Below are 18126 nucleotides of genomic sequence, written 5' to 3'. Positions count from 1 at the left end.
ATGTCACCACAGTCTGAATTTTTAATTGTTATCATTTATAGATTCATATGGATTGAAAATGTCACATAGCAAATTGTATGAGCACTTTAGGAACCATCCAGTGACTATTGTGTAATTCACAATCAAGCATGCACAAAGGCAAAAAACGATATGTATGGTGCACTTTGAAATGGGCAAAAAAGGAGACAATGCATGGTGCTAATTGAAGCTGGATGAGCTTGGGCAGGCCTTTGAGCATTAAGAAGGGAGGTGCAAAGGTGGCGAAGCAGTGGGCAGAGTGTTACAATCACACAGGTTATTTGGGGACTCTTGGGAAAGTAGAGGGGGACCTCTGTGAACTCCTCATTTCTGTAGGGCTTTATGTAGCGTGACGGTTCCAAATGAAACTCCCCGATCATGTGGGAGTGCTCTATTAATTTGTGGCTCAGGCCGCCTCCTTGGGGAGATAGCTGCGACAGCCAGTGCTGCATTCCCCTTTGCAGCTTCCAGCAAAGCTTCTTGTTGCTTATTGACTGAGGAGGCGCACTGCAATGTTTCTTCACGTCCATGGCTGCGGCTTTTTGCCTCAAGAGCCGAGACGATCTATCATTTCTCTGGTCACCTACTCCAGACTTTACAGGATGGATGAAAAGCAGCGTGAAATAAAAGCAATCTTAGTTCTCGGAGCAATACACAGGCTTTAGCTAGCTGGAAATCACACTGTTCCTACAACATGGCATGCCCTGAGAAATCTAATCTGGGTCTGTTACAAAGTCCTGTTGAAGTATGACCACAATAACAGGAATTTCAAGCCAACAAGATAGTAGGGTTAGAAGCAACCCTCTGGGAATGGGTGCCAAAATTGGATGAACACGCACCTTAAAAACAGATTTTCCAACTGCGAATTAGTTTAACACAAGGGTGAATATGCTGAAGTTTAGAAGTGTTAGAAAATGCTCGCTGTTAGTTTTGGATTCCGTACATCATGTCACAAAATTTCAATCCCATGTTTCCCTGAATGCTGGGATCATGTTTTGGTTGGTGGGAGGCTCGGTACATTCAGGACTGATCCAAAACAATGAGTGAACAAGATCACAAGACTCTCTTAAGACTCAGACCCTGAAGCCTACATGGTCACATGAAAGGACACAGGCAAACTTTCCTGCAAAAAACTCCCTCAACTGCTTCTCCATATTTCAGTGTTCACCCAGTTCTACCATTAAGTATGGATAAGCAGCTTGAATGTGGTCTGAAGGAAAGCAGTGGTAAAGATCCCTACATTCAGCCTTTCTGTGCATGAATGAGCAGGACTCTGAAATGTGAGGAATCTTACTTCACATGGAAAGACAGCATGTCACTAAATGTATATTCTGATCCAAGCAAAGATAACACAGGTTCTTTAATTACTAAGAAATTCTTTGTGTATTCCCATGGAGGCTCATGTCCTTGGGAACTCTATGGATGGTGGGTGGGAAGACAACATTCCCATCGTACTCACAGTGAGAGTAGGCCAGCAAGGATGCTGCGCAGATATACAGAGTAATTAAAAACACGCCTACACTTTGTCTGGTGCACCTCATGAGCGTCTGCAGGATGATTATTATAACTTTGAGAGATAACAACACACTCAAAACAACAAATTCATGAGCACCGTGGTTCAGAAGAGACTCAAGCAACATAAAATCCATAGGTGTTAATAACTATATTGAGAAGCGGAAAAAAACCCAAACATCATTAGCTTTCCGGGTAAATAACATTAAGCATGGATGCTGCTTGAAAAGCTTCCCACGTAGGGGGAGAACAGGATATCTTCCCCCTACAGACCCTGGTGATGAGATTCGTGTGGGAGGACCACGAAACAGAGCGAGCACATGAAAAGAAGAAAAAATGAAAGAGGGGGGAGAAAGTGAAAGAAAGAGGACTCAAACAAGTAAAGGATAAAAACAAAAATAAGCTGGCCCACATTGGATTAGGAGATTCTGTTTGAAGATTGTCTGGCATGGAGAGGCAATCAGGAGAGCAGAGGCTGCTTGGCCTCACTGTGAGCTATTCTGCTGCGCTGTGACCACATCTCAAGTGTCCCTCCTCCTTCTCTTTCCCCAATCTCCCTCTCATCTATCACTCACTCTCCTCTCATCTATTCCTCATCAAGAGTGGCCTCCCATAAACAAGGATATTGGCCACCGGGCAAGAAATCTGAGAGGAGTGATCCCTTTTTCTGGATGGTCCCTGCATCATTTCCTAGCAGAACAAATTCCACAAGGACGCCGGCAAACCTAAAGTCTTCTAATGCAGGCAGGTACCAGTGGGGAGGGGGAGAGAAAAGGAAGGAGGAGGGGGCTACACCAGTTCACTGCTTAAAAGACCATTAGGTATTGTAAGATGTGATTGGCAGCTGGGATGATCTCCTTGGGCGGGTCAGCACCGGGACCACACGCTATTCACTAGAGAGTCCATCAATCACAATTTGGCTTAATTAACCAGCAAGCATGGCAAGCCAAGGGCCCACTGTCTGGATGGATGGATGAATGAATGGATACAAGGAAATATGATAGATTCAATACAACACAGTGCAGCAGAAGATAATTTAATACTGTAAGCCCACAGGAAAACTCAGATAGCAAGGCAAGCAGAGAAAAAGAGGACACAGCCAACCGAGCATCTGGTTCACATGACTCAGTATAGCTTTTTGGTTTGATTTTTTTCCATCTTCGCCTTATATGAAAGCTGATTTAATGTATTTAATTCCTGCTATTTTATCAAGGCTTCAATCCTGCGAGGGCTAAGTCACCAGTGATAATAAGATGCGACCCTACCGCTATGGAGAAACAATAACAAGAACAATAAAATGTAGTTTTTTGATGTGTGAGTTACAATGCTCTCTTTCCGTTCATTGGAAATACTTGGGAGAATCATTTTCATAAGCAAAAACAATAACCAATGATAGCTGGGATAGGCTTCAGCCATCCCAAGTGCCTGAATTGCATAAGCGGAAGAGATGTACTGTTAGTTGGATGTACTGTGAGCTTTTCTGTACAATAAGGGTGTTCTGGGTTAGTTTTGATGGATATTAAATCTACCAGTGTGGGTCAAATGACGGAAAGGGGGTTCAAGGGGAAGTGTCTCAAGAACTGTCTATGTCTCTGTCACCTCTTCCCACAGAGACAGGCACCTGCTGGTCTTTGAAGGATCATGGGAGAATCTCCAAAAAGTGTAATACTAAAATAGCACAGGACTGATCGTATGTGATGCACTTAATGAACAAAGATCATACACAGGTCAGAGAGAGACAGTGTCCTGATACAGACACTGAAAGAGTGGCATGGTGGTGGAGTGGTTAGCACTGTCACCTCAAGGTCAAGGTCCAGCGATATGTTCACTTAACTCATGATTCTAAATCGGTCATGGATGTGAGGTAGATGAAGCATGTAGAACAAAGAGCTGTATGAACACATGTATAATCAAGCTTTGAGTGATCAGTAAGACTATATAAATACAAGTACATTGCAATCATTCCACCCACTATAACAAAATAAGCTAAAAATAACCAAATTAGAAGCCATTCATTTTAAGCTAATAGAGATTTATTCTGAGTCAACTGACGTTACACTAAGAGCTAACTGAGATTAAAACAGATCAAACGACGGGTTGGAGGGAGTCATAAGATTATAAAAAGCAGCTGAGTTGAAATTTCTAAGAGTGTGAGATTTTGCAAGTCCTACACACAGACTTCCTACCACTGCTTTGAGAGTTTGAAATAGGAACGTTTTGTGTTCTTAGTGTTAATTAGTGTTGAATTAATTAATAATTAATAATTGATTACCTAAGTCAAGTTGTTAAAGGAGGACTTTTTTTAATGATATAGCAATGAGGACAGTATTTAATGGCTGTAATGTTTATACATGGTTATATAATAAATCCCAGCAGCTTCAGAATGTTCTTGTCATTTTCACTTGAACTATATTTAATGATTTTGGATGTTGTGTTTTCATGTCTTAGGCTAAACAAAATACCAGGGCTCGCAAAATCGCTAGCCCGACGTCCCGGGGCTAGCGATTTTGCCAGTCGGGCTACCAAAATCTATCTCTGCCCTGCCCGTCGGGCTATCGTAGGAAGGAAAAATATATGTCAATGCTTTTGCATTCTTTCAGAAATGTAGCTGAGTAATTATGTCATTGGCATCGGTGAGCCACTGTCAATATGTGACATATTGAAATCGCGTTTGAATTTGCGCTTGTTTTTTGCTTTCACTTTGCAATCGCGCGAACTGTGTATAGAGAGCGACAGCACTGATTGGTGAGTGATGATAATTTGCGCACCAATTCCTCTGACATCGTCTTATCAATCGTTAGCTTACTATGCAAACATGACAAGTGAAATCTCCCGCAGCAAGCTTAAACAAAGCAGAGAATCGCTGAGCGTTATGTGAGTGCGTGTGTAAAAGCAGCAGGATATATATTTTAGTTCTGCTGAGCCAAATAAGACAGGTCAGGGTGAAGAAGTGACAGCCAAAGAAAAGCTTACCACAAAACGGAAAAGTTATGACAAATCAGACTATAAGGCAAAAAGAAAGTGCGGCTTTATGGTTTCATGGACAAAAGAATTTCTGTGGCTGCAATATGACGAGCTAAATAACCAGGGCTGCACATAAGTGGTCCGCAGGTGCGCATTCGCTGTCAAAATAAAAAAACACGCACAAGATAAGAAGTTGCAACGCGTGTTTGCGTACATAAGATTTTCTAGAGGAGGACAGACATTTGTTTAGAACTCTTAAAGATGTCGAACAAGCTCCTTTAAGCAATTACTTTGGTGTTCCTCCACCTCCAAAGAAATGTCAGAAGGAGTCCGAACCACAAAAGAAGCGCGTATTCTCGGAAAAGTGGTTGCAGGAGGTGAGCTGGCTTCAAACAAAGGATGAACGCACAGAGATGTGGTGCAGAATGTGCTGTGAAAATCCCACTCTAGCGGACAAAAACAGTGCCTTTTATATGGACGCAAACGCGCGCTGCAACTTCTTATCTGGTGCGCGTCTTTTGACAGCGAATGCGCACATGCGGACCACTTATGTGCACCCGTGTAAATAACATAATGTTCTGCCGGGTGTGTTGTTGGTTTTCCCTCGATTTCTGAGTTGACAAGCGCCTTTGTTACTGGGACCAGTCATTTTAAGAAAGGCCCCCATTAGAACCAATGAGAAATGCAAGAAATGCATTATTGTTCAGTCTGCAATATCTTTCCCGGAACAAACACCAATTGCAAATAACATACTAAAAATAAACCTGAAAATCTGTTTAAAACAGCGTACTATGTTGCAAAGAGTGAACTACCATTGGCACAATTTAGCAGTCTTTGCAAACTTCAAAAACCAAATGGCCTCGATCTTGGTTCCACTTGCCTCTTACCCGTGAGTTCAGTGGAAGTTTCAAATTCAGGATCTGACAGACTGATTCATGTTCTACACAGAATACACGTTACAATATTATACATTAATGTAACAGGAAAACAGGAAACAAAACATCAATCAAAAAATTGCTCTCTTTTTTATTCGGGCTACTTAAATTTATTTTGGGCTACCAAAAACTGAAGAGTCTCTGCCCGAAGGGCTACCAGGGATTTTGAAATTTTGCGAGCCCTGAATACGATATTGTGTGAGAACACATTTTTCAAGGCTTAATTGTCTTATTACTGCTGGTTGGTTGCCGGTTCGAGCCCCGGCTCCGACAGTCTTAGTCGTTGTGTCCTTGGGCAAGACACTTCACCCGTTGCCTACTGGTGGTGGTCAGAGGGCCCGGTGCCGCCAGTGTCCGGCAGCCTCGCCTCTGTCAGTGGGTGGCTGTGGCTACAATGTAGCTTGCCATCACCAGTGTGTGAATGTGTGTGCGAATGGGTGGATGACTGAATGTGTAAAGCGCTTTGGGGTCCTTAGGGACTAGTAAAGCGCTACACAAATACAGGCCATTTACCATTTACCATTTACTGGTGTCAGACAGGGTATGTACTAGAGATGGCACGATACCACTTTTTTATGTCCGATACCAATATCATAAATTTGGATATTGGCCGATACCGATATGAATCCGATAGTGTGTTTTTTAATCAATAAAACTGTTTTTTTTAATATCTTGCTGCTTTTTGTATAAGTTCATACTCAAGTAAAAAAAAACAAACACTAAAGCTATTCTGTTATACCTGTATGCAAAAAATACAATGCACCCAAAATATTTCATAGTTCAGCAATACTGATCAATCTAACAAACTTAAACCTGCTCCATCCTTCTTATTCTGGTATTTTAAAGAGTAAGCAACATAACTAATAGGGTTCTAAAACTCCCAGCAAAAATAAATAAATAAAAATAGGGAACCACCCACCCTCCACCTCATGATGCTTAATCGACGTAATCAACTTTAATTTGATGCAGTGTGAAAAAAATGCCCAGAAATAAATTATTTTTCAAGAATAATTAAATAGATTCAACATCTTTCTTCAACAGAACTGCAGACTGCACAGATCGTACCTTCCCAAAGGAAAAATTACTATAGCTTACTAGGGAATATTAGACTTAACAGTTACTATATACAGTAATGGACTTCTATACATTTTACATCAGATTAAAACTTTGGGTGTAAGATTCGGATGATTATTTATTAAAGCTCGACATTTTAAATGAGAATAAGAAAGAAAAGTATGTCTTTGTGCCCCCTTTTCCCTGTTAATGCCCTATCGGCCCCCCTGGCTAAACTTTGCTAGATCCGCCCCTGCACAGTTACCAGCCGTCAGCTGTAGAAAAGGATCCTGGTGTAGAAATAATATTAAATAAATTCTAACAACAGATTATCAAGCTTAAATTATCAAGCTGGTGCAAAGTGGGCAATAAACATACAAGAGAGACAGACTCGGAACAGAAAAGCCGATCAGCTGATCATTGATCAGTTTCACGATTGAAGTAGCAGCAGGAGAGAGAGAGAGAGAGGCAGTCGCTCCATATATCGGTTGTTAAGCTTAACGCGGGAATACTTTACAAACATTCAGAGATGAACTTACACGATATCCGATCCAGTAATTTACGTCAGCATCGGACCGATACGTAATATCGGATCGGTCCATCTCTAGTATGTACACATTCTAATTTGATCTGTAGTTCAAATTTTGGTATGAACACCATATTTGAAGGAATTCCTGGTCTGGTCTTGGCCATTGACCGAAAGGCATTGGTCAATAAAGTTGGTCTTTATACTACAAAGTTGCTGCAACTTTAACCTCTTTGAAATTGACACAAACCATTACTATGATTGGATCCAATATGAACAGCACCTCTGTAAAGTCCTAACGTCCTTATAAACTCCACACTATCCTGCACCAGGAAGATCTGAACGTTGTTGCAGAGACTTGACACTCCTAACCACTTCACCACTCCATCATCCTTACAAAGCTCAACAAAAATTTATTGCCAGTATTTAATCTCAGAGATGAAGACATATTTCTATCTGTACTAGAGCCTAACTGATATAGATTTTTTAAGACTGATACCTACACTGATATTCGGTGATTTAAATATCTAATATGCCGACACATCGGCCAATACTTATTTTCTTTCAGAGAGATGAAACAAACTGATTTCCATAACATTTGTAATGTGTATAAATTTATTTACTTATTCACACTCTGCCCAGCTGTGCTTGGATCAGCAGAGTGTTGTAAACTGGGATATTGTAGAGTGCCCTCTGGTGGTCAAACTATGCAACATAAAAACGAATAATAATAATATATAGCAACTCGTGTTCACTCTTTTCTTTTTCACTTATCAGCAGCAAATAGCTAATATCGGTTGACAGTATCGACCCCAGGATCATTCGGAAGGGTTGGAATTTGTACTACATAAGCATTCAGGTACAAACCTGCCAAAACTAAGTTTTAGAATCCAAATATTTTTCACATATTTCACACAAATTCACAACACACACACACACACCTTTAAGCGTGCTTAAAGTGATTGGAGCCACTCCCTAGCTTGTCTCGTCCCATTGACAGGTGTATCCAAAAAAACCCACACCAATCTCTCATTAGAGTCTGCTAGCCAGCACAGCTACAATTAACATTAGTCCTTTCCTCAATCACCATGATGATATTGACATCCACCAGTCTCCATAGGCCCACACAGCTCAGTCAACACGGGGCCCACATTCATCAGAAGCAGGTTGAGTAATACTGCTCTTTGGCTGTCAATAGATGGCTCTTCTTCATTATGGTTCTACCTATCTCTCAGCGTTCGCACATTCAGCTGTCTTCTAAGCTGTCATCCATCTGTGTCCATCCCACTGTCTTCTGAATCCAAATTTCTTCTGTCATTGTGTTTGTACACCTCCACTCCGTCACCTGCTACAGTCTCTTACGAAATAAAAAAATCCTTTTACCAATGACTCATAAAGAGGGTTAGCATAACTGTGCGCGCATCTGCTGAGAAGCCTCCAACCAGCGTCTGTACCAATTTACCATCCATTTCAATGCATCTGTCCAATTTCTGTGAAGTTCTGTCTCTTCTTCACTTTTGGGCCATATCCTAGTTTTTGCAGAGCTCAGGCTATTTACTGTAAAATCACAGAAAAAAATGCACTCAACATATTAGCAAAAGGCACACTCTTAGGCGTGTTTTAGATTTTTTAATGTGGTGCAAATTTCATTAATGGGATAAAGAGAGGAAAAATTAAAACTTCCTGATGCTGAATGCTTTGGAAAAATAATTGGCAGCGCTACAGAAAGAAATAGAAGAAAAAAAACATATGCGTCATCATTATCACTTCAAATATGTGTTAGTCAGGGCTTGACAGGTGTACGTGACTGACAGTTTCAAAAAAACTGAACAATTTGTTTAAAAGAAAATCATCAGTTTTAAGTGACTTGCTATACCAGGTGCAGTGTAATACAAAGGCAAGAAGAGGAGCAGAAAGAGAAGCTTTTGTAAAGGTTTTTGTGGGGTTATGTTTCTGTTTCATGTGGCAAGGTAATGGTGGTTATTGAAGTGTGAATAATACATATACATTTCTGAACTACTCTTATACCTAACAATTTAAAAAACACTTATTTTGTCTGTTACATAGAGAAGAAAAGGAAAACATTTGGACATAGGGATAAGCCTTCTTTGTTGCATATAAACACTAAAGTGCAATTCATGTGTTGCAACGTGTCTGTGTCTGTGTAATAAAATTTCCAATTAGCAACTCTATCAGCAGATCCAGTATTTCTGCCAATGTTAGCTATTTGTTGAGGTCTCAGTATCAGCATTTATAAAACCTGATGAATGTAAATTAAACAAGTGGACAAGAGACAGGAAACATGGTCTAATTTTTTCATTTCAAATATCAGTGTTAGTATCAGTTTTAAAAAAAATATAATAGTTGGGCGGTAGTTTTTTTAGCTAAAGTCTTGCCCATTTTACTGGCAGGTCATCTGTTGTTTTAACATTGGAATCGATACTTTTTTTTTTTTCAAAGCTTGAGGCAATTTCCAAGAGCTCTACTAACTTTTAAATCCATCTGATTAAAACCTTTTCACGTCAAAACATGACGTGCCAAGTAGGCCAGAGTTTTGTATATTGTATTCTTCCATTGTAGTATTTTGACTTTTGTATTCTCTTACTTACTAGCTTTTACTCCTGGTTGGTTTAATTGTATTTATATTCTCAGACCTTATTAGTTAGAGTTATCTTGCTTCTGTTCCCGGCAATAGTTTGTTATACTGAGTCATCTTACTTAAATGTTTGTTTACCTTTTGTCTGTGTCAAGTTCGGATGCTTGGTGTTATTTCCTGTTTTATTTTGATAGTCCCACTAGCCTCATAACCTTGTAACCCTGTAGATAAATATTGTCTGACTCTCCCCTTGCCATTTGCTGTGTTGTCCCTCATGCTGTGTGCCCTGTGCATTGTTTATTTTTTCCCATAATTTCCTGGTTTGTAAGTTCCTGGCTCCTGTCTTGCCTGGGTTTTGCATTTTGTTCCACAACGTCCAAGTTAAGCCCCTTTTCCATTAGTACCTGATTGACTCGATTGACTCGGCACGGCTCGCCACAACTGGTTTTCCATTACAATTTAGTACCTCTAAATGTGCGTGGTCCTTGCCACAGCAATGCATCCGAGCATCTTGCAACATAATCAATATGCATTCCGATCCCTACAACAAAAGTAGACATTGAGACAAGAATTTACCTGCTGCTTGGTCTACAGCTTTTCGTTACACTTGGGGGAACATGGCATTATTTTTGCAGCCATTTCCCCCGTTGCCACGGATCAAAGATGGTGGTTTTGATTTTTGCGAATGAGACGCTCACATGAAGTGATGCTACTGACCAGCCAATCGGTGGCATACAGTCTGACAATGTCGCATTTTAGTACCTGCTCCGATCGCTTGGAACCCCGGCCAAGCAGGCACTAAAAAATTACCTGGTACCAGGTACTATGACCTAATGGAAAAACCTGAAAATAGTCGCGAAACACGTTGAGTTGATCCGAGTAGGCACTAACGGAAAAGGGGCATTAAAGTCCTGTTCTCCATGTCCTGTGCTTGGATCAAAAACCTGCCTTGCACACAGCATTACATGATAACAGGATACTGTTTTTAATGGCTTCAGTTTGGCATCTTTCGTGGTTTTCTGTTTGTTTTTTGACAGATTTAACAGATGCACATTAATGTTATCAGTACTAATCAACATTAAATCAGTGTACATACACACCTACAGTTCAAATAGTTCAAAACAGATCAGATAACACCTTTGCGTTCCTTCACCAGCTTTCCATGAACAGATGTATCAATGTTAATTTTAAAAATAAAACAAATGTGAAAACATGGCTTTTACAGCTCACTACAAATGGATAGATAACACAAAACGGTGGCATCATCTGAGTAATATGGGTGACATCACCAAAAATAGTCAGTTTTTCAATAGTCTGTCCTAAAAACAGAGCAGCCGAGTCAAAGAATGGGATGAACAGGATCTCTTCTCCAATTTAATGCTGCATTATGTCATTTAAATTTAAAAAAAAAAGTCTCATGTGATTCACGTCAGCCCACTGTGAAGCAAAACCCAAGGCGTTAGTGCAGATATTAATGCGGTTTAAGTGGGTCACTCAAAACATACAGCACAAACCAGAGCGGTTCTGAAACACTGCTGCCATTTCCCTGATTCCTCTCTTCTTCATTTAATCGTGCCTGCCGGCACCCATCCCCAAAAGTCAGGCCCAGACCAAGTGGGTTGCATCCCATGAGGGGATCTGCTTTGGAGAAGTGGCCTGTGAACGCCTGATCTACAGAAATAGAGTGAGCATCAGTAGAGGCAGAGGAAGACCACTGTTACCACTTTCCTCCATCTGTCAGTCAGCCTCAGTCAGCCAGTGTGCCCACTGATTCTGTTGTCACCCTGGCATCCTGGCTCTGCCTATTAGCCTGCTAGTTAGACTGACATTTAGACTGGCAGGACACACATAAGCAGGAGCCAAAGGGTCTCCTGCTTGGCGAGCACCAAACTGATGTAAAGCAGTAGACAAACCCACAGGAGTGCGCGGAAACATGCAGCAGCTGCCTCCGCCAATCACATCAGTCTGGCCTAATTTGATTCCATCTCGACAGGATTCAATTACATTTTATTAATTTTGGCACAGTGAGACTCCATAGAGTTTGATTCAATCTCTGGCAATGCAATTTAACTAGATGCAATCAGATTCACTTGAATTGAATGAATTTTTAAACATAATCTCTTCCTGCCTTCCTACACCCACTCACCCCACCCCACCCCTCATATAAATCTTCCTGTTGCTCACTCCATCCTGCCTAATTTTCCCTTTCTGGGATTCAGAATATAGGATTTAATGAGCAATGCCAAGCTCCTCCTGCAAGAAGACCCCGACTGCTTAGTGCATTTTCTTGGCTTCTGCTTGGGAAAGACTCCCCGAGGAGAACATTAGTCACTTCCATGATAATAATGGGTAATTTGACTGAAAAGAGACTGAGGTTGGCAGAGGGCATTATTGAACATGCTGCTGTTTTTGCTTCATGGATTTCAAATGACTTGAGGTTTTTCAAAATATGCCAAATGTTCACATAGTTGAGCGCATTGCTGGAATGCCATTTATCCCCTCAGCTGATATAACTTAAGTTACTTAAAAGCCCAAAATGTGTCACTACAAGACAATCGGCCTCCTTATAAGCATGAGCGTACAGCTATCTTAACCCCAAACGCTAATCGTGTTTACGGAGTTGGAGGCTGAATATGGCTTGCAAACAAACAACACTCCAAACTACCTAAAAGCAAGAGAGTTCATTCCATTCACGAGTCTGCAGGTGATCATTAACCTTTCAATAAGGATTTTACACTCATAGAAGGATTCTGAAACTTTACACTTCCGACCACAGATGAGGTTTCAGCCGATTGTTATTGTTAATGTTTTTCTCTTTTCCTTTTTTTTTCTTTTTTTTTTTTGGGGGGGGGGTGATCTCTTTTTTAGGTACTTTTGACTCTTGTAGTAGAAATTAGAGTTTGGTGGATCGATCCAAATATCTATAGTATCGATATTAACGCTGGTATCGATATTAGATCGACACAATACCCAAACTTCACTTACACCAGTAGCACCTAATCAAGAACCAGTCCTGCACATTTACACTGAAAGATAGGAGCTCGTCCCCAAAAAAGTAGCTGCAATCATATATATTGTACTCTCGGCTGTGATGCCCCCACCCCACCAATTTCACTACATATTCTCTAACCTCCTTCTCAAAAGGCACAGAGAGAACTGGTTCCAAACTGAAAGCAAAAAAGGTATTTAAAGGCAATTTGATTCTCTTTGTGCTCACTTTCTGTCTGATTGTGGTGCTCGGGTCGTTTTTCTAAATTCTCTTTGTGATCTTTGTGGTCATTTGCCATTGCTTTGTCGTTTTGAGGATCTTTGTCCATCAGTAATAGCCTCTTTGTAATAGTTTTCTTTTCATTTTAGCTTGTTTTGCAGCCATTTCACTGACATTCTTGCAAGAAAAAAGAAAAAACTTCCACTTTGAGCAGGCAGCCTGGTCCATGGACGCCCTGATCCATAAAGCATTTTGTTCTGTGGCACTGTGGTTTTTGTATAGATAGTGGGGTTATTTACAACGCACATACATGTGTATCCTGGAGCTGCTCATCGCAGGCAAGGTAACACACGCTTTAATAATTTAATAGTTCTTCAGTCTTTCAGTTTGGAAAAAGAAAAAAAGTAAGTTGCACATGTAGGAAGTAAAAAAATATATATATGTGTGGCAGCGTCATATCTAAAAGTGTCTGATCATTTCCTTTCCTTTATTTCTGTCATTTCATTCCCAGCAAGCTGACAAAACCCCTGCAGCACAGATGCTTGGCAGTTCTTTGTTTATCACGTATCCCGGTGTTATAACACTCTCCTCCTGTCTTACACGCCACGTACAAATTCGATGCTGGGGCTCACACAGATTGAGTGCTAAAGGGCACAAGGAATAAAAAAAAACAAAAACAAAAAAAACTTGCAGGCAAATAAATAGCATATCCATAACACCGAGATTGCCCTTTGTACAATCCAGAGCCCTGCTGACTCTAGCCGTTCCTTAAATTGATTTCTCGTATGCAGCTGCCTCGAGGGGCCGATTCCATTTTCATATATACACTGGCTCTCTTTATATGTACGCCAGCACCCCCCCCCCCCCCCCCCAGTTTATTAGTCAAAGAGAGACACGGGCTATTTCATTTGTGAACAGCTTTGCATGCCTTTAAGAGGAGTTTATGACTGGTCTTGCATTTTGTTAAGAGCGATGTGCGACATGGTGAGAAACTTTTGGGGGGGAAAGAAAAAAAAAATTCTGACGTTAACAGCTGCTGTAAAGACAATTCGTTCATGGCTTGGGGATGAGCGCAAGACAAACGTGTGTGACCCTCGCATGCTTGTGAGCAAGTGCACAAATGTAAGCAAGCAGGATGTAAGCAAACCTCCAACATGCGTAAGCCCAGGCTCAGTGTGTGTGCAGTGAGAGACACTTAAGTGCAGGGGCATAAATCTTCCAAACCCTGAGCCACTGACATTTCCCTCCCCAAGAGACACTGCGAAATATCTTAATTACGCCACTTAACATCACATCGGTGAGTCCCGGGCGAGCCCGAACGAGCATATAATTCATTGTACTAAGCATCTGTAAAAAGCCAAATACATACACCTTCGAGGATGCGAGTGCAGGGCAGGAGGCGAGCTGGGACTTCAAGAGCAAATGTTTTCCTTTAGGGCCCAGAGAAGGCATCTGCAGAGTTAGTGTAGTAGGAGTACAGGGCACCGAGCTGACTCCTGGAAGAAACCAAGCTGTCAATGGGAAGCGGTGGTGTGTGTGTGTGTGTGTGGGGGGGGGGGGGGGGGGGGGGGGGGGGGCACGCAAGTAAAACCTCTTTCTGGCTTTACTCCCTTCACTGATGGATTAGTGTCTGTTCAAATGCCCCACACTGATAACAGACAACGAGAATCGAGCATCCTACTCATACTCCTACCCCTCGACTCAGAAGCAGTGTTATAATTTGCCTAAGAGCAGATTGTGAGCATTGTCTAACAGGTCAATTTGTGTGGACTTTGCTATCACACTCACATACACACACACACAAAAAGCTTGATAAGAATGGAAATTGGTTTGGGGGTGGGGTGGGGAGGGTGGTGATGTAATACTCCTGCAACAAAAGGGAAAAATAAAGAGTGCGATGAATATCCCAGTTAGGGCTCTATGAACAGTAGCTGCCTATATGTGTCTTTGTTTGACCTCAGCTGGGATTAAATGTAATAATATACGAACGCTCTGAAGCAACGCCGCTCTCTGAACGCGCCCTCTTCATTTTCCTCTCTATCATAACCCAGCACTTTCTAACAGACTATTGATTAAGCCGGCAGAAATATGAGCTGCCGATAAACTGCACAGTCCTTTTGGAAGTGTCAGGGATAATAAACTGTGGGTGTCTGTGGCCCAGTGTGTCTCGGTCAGGTATGCTTCCCAGTCCTTTGCTGTTGTCAACCAAAACAAGTGCACAGTAACTGGGTTTGAACCCAGAGAAAGCATCTACTCCTTTACACTTTAAAACCATACAGCACTTCCTTTAAATCCACTTTTAACTCTTTAAAACTGTGGCACACACAAACAACTTGAGCTACCATTTCCCATTTTGCTTTGGAACCCTGTAAAGCCTCCTCCAGGACCCCCCCCCCACACACACACACACACACACACACACACACACACTTTGAGATCCACTCCCCCTCCTGAAAGACTTCAAAGCAAAAACTTGCAAAAGCAGTATCTGAATGCAACATACTTTAACGACTCATGGCTTATGGCTTCCCTCTTGGCACCACTTTGCAGCGCTCTACCCCCACCTGCCGTTGTGCGTCAGGAAGCCAGTGTGGCCACACTCAAAAAAAAAGACGAATGTCCTCCTAAAACTCATTTTCCCCTAGATATTTTAGTTCTTTGGTTTAATATGAACAAGTGCACAATTCACACCAAGGAAAATGATCACCTTGTGCTGCCCTGTCTTTTTATTTTTACTTATCCAGACGGTGGATTTTCGGTATTTTCCAGTGATTGTAAAGCTTCGAAGACTCTCAGCGAGCGACACGATTAAGAAACACACAATAATATTTTTCAAGGCAAAGAAATGCATCCGCGTGCACGCAGCAGCCACTCAGGTTACATCTTTATGTTGCCCACAGGCTCGCTGAAGCGCGCTCACTCGGATCACACCGTCACCCCCTTACCCCCTCCCCTCTCCTTCGAATCAGGTGCGCGAACCCAATTAACAGAGTAAGTGTAACTCTGCTGTCTCAAATAAGACTAATAAGAATTTTTTTTCCACACACACACAAAAGAAGAAACTTTGGGAAGCATCACCGCGGCATTAATCTCACATTATCTCGCACTGCCTGCGCGCGAGGTGCAGACGCTGATGAAGGTGTTGACAAAAACCTCAGTCCATGACAGTGTTTTCTCTACAGTGCTCCTCACAAGACAGAGTGGACAGGGAAGAGTGAAAACACACACACACACACACACTAATACACACACGCGCGCGCGCGAAAAAAGGCGGTGGTCTTTGACAGATATGAGTCCAGAATGTGGATATTGACGTCTTCACGTGCGCTGCCGGTTTAAGTTGGGAGGAATCAGTGATTAAAGCGGAAAGAAAGGAGAGCTGTTTGCAAATAAGAAAATACAGCAACGATGTGAAACATGTTTTTGTTTTTTGTTTTTAAAAAACTAATTGTAGCAAGAGATGATATCGTGGGGAAGTATGGAGTGCACTGCAACACCCTAAACACCCCACAGGACCCCGTCATGAGCCCTCTTTTCAGCAGGAAAGCATCCTGGCCCCCCTGCAAGACGTGCTTCAACTACAAAACAACGTCCACTTAAACAATCTACCCCTCTCTCTCTCACACACACACACATACACACACTTACATTCACACTCCCTCTCTCCCCTTCAGCTCGCAGCCCTCTCTCTGGCTGCTGCAGACCGAGATGGCAAAATAACACTCAACTTGTCCACAAAGTCACTAAAGCTCGAGGGTTGCCACACACTCCCGCGCGCATCCCTTTACCTTGGCCGCCGCAGACGAGCACCCCGAGGAGATGGACGAGTTTGAAGATCATTTTCGGGCGGGTTTCGGGGCTGCCGGACGCCGCTTTGAGCTGCTGTAAAAAAACGACAAGAGCGACAAGCACACACGCTCGGCTCCGTTCATCCGCTGTCTTGGGCTCCGCTTGGCGACTGATTTGCCTCAGCTCCTTTCCTTCTCTTCCTTCCTATGCGCGCGCTCCCGCCTCCCTGCTCGTTCACCGTGTTGCTCTGAGCTGAGCCCCCACCACCACCACCACTACCTTCACACTCCAGCATTATTCTCTCCAACCTCACTGCTGGTGGAGAAGCACAGCTACGATAGACGTGTTATGTTTTTGTCTGACTTTATTGGCTTCTTTAAAAAAACAGTTAATAATAAGACATATTTGATGCCTACAAGCACAAGTTTATCTAGTAATTCTGAGGACCCCCCTTGTCTAATAGCTGACCTCACCTCACCTACAATCCACCCTTTATAATCCTTTGTCAGAGAGCGGGCAAATGAAGAGGATTTATGCGCAAAACTCAGAGCTTTCTCTGCAAGGCCATTTCATATTAATGTCCTAAATCTTATCATTTATTCTTAATTAGCCCCGCAATAGACAGGTGTACTTTTATCCACTTTTAATGTAGTTTTTCTGTGTTTTTACATATATATATATATATACACATATATATTATTTATTATTATTATTATTATTATTATTATTATCATTATTATTATTATTAGCAGTAGTACTACTACTACTTAATAATAATTATTATATTTATATATTGTTAGTATTTTTCCTTATATTAATTATTTATTAATTACTTATAATTATTTGTTTATTTTTGTATTTTATGTTTATACTTATTTATTTTTTGTATTCTTATTCTGTCCTTAATGTTGAGCAGTTTGGTCAGCACTTGCTGTTTTAGCACTTTATAAACAAAGCTGGCTTGGCTTGGAGACCCAATCAGGGTGCAGCCTGAGTCTTGCCTATGGCAGTTGACCCCCCCCCCCCCCCCCAACACACACACACACACACACACACACATTAGTTGTCACCCCAGTTAAGTGGAATGAAATAGATGGATTGACTAATCACTTATTCTTAATTAGCCCTGCAATAGGCTGCTGAATGTCCGGGGTGTGCCCGCCTCTCACCCCATGAAAGCTGGAATAGGCTTCAGTATCTCCTCCAATCCTTAACTGAATGGATGGATGGCTCAAACAATACCACTGTGCATTTGCATAATTTACACTTCAAGCAACAATAAATATAACAGGTATTGCTGCTAAGGACAAACGCATTCTCAGCCAGTCAAAATCTCGATGCCACGCTGCACAGCAGTTGGCAGACAGTGGTGCTCTGGTTCGAACTGTCACCTCACAGTGGGTTAGAATCTGCTGAGGACTTTCAGCATGGCACGTTCCCATGCTCCCTTTTCCCCCCACAGACCAAATATATGGATGTCAGGTTAATTGGGGAATCTCAATTGGATGTGCCTGTGAATGTGAGC

General features: G+C 41.9%; 1 protein-coding gene across 2 annotated transcripts in view; it reads right to left on the bottom strand.

Annotated features, from left to right (window-relative positions):
- Nucleotides 1-16810, bottom strand: part of ncam2a (neural cell adhesion molecule 2a) — a 403653-nt gene extending 386843 nt beyond the window's left edge. For both annotated transcript variants that reach the window (XM_006792777.3, XM_006792778.3), the window contains exon 1: nucleotides 16601-16810. In XM_006792777.3, the coding sequence (XP_006792840.1) occupies nucleotides 16601-16652 (52 nt within the window). In that variant the 5' untranslated portion in view covers nucleotides 16653-16810. The remainder of the gene's footprint in view (nucleotides 1-16600) is intronic.
- Between the last annotated feature and the right edge of the window lie 1316 nt (nucleotides 16811-18126).

This window comes from Neolamprologus brichardi, chromosome 23 (assembly GCF_056152115.1).
Source record: "Neolamprologus brichardi isolate AB-2024 chromosome 23, ASM5615211v1, whole genome shotgun sequence".
NCBI lineage: Eukaryota > Metazoa > Chordata > Actinopteri > Cichliformes > Cichlidae > Neolamprologus > Neolamprologus brichardi.
Note: the sequence above shows the minus strand (reverse complement) of the source record. Positions and strands in the feature narration are given on the sequence as shown.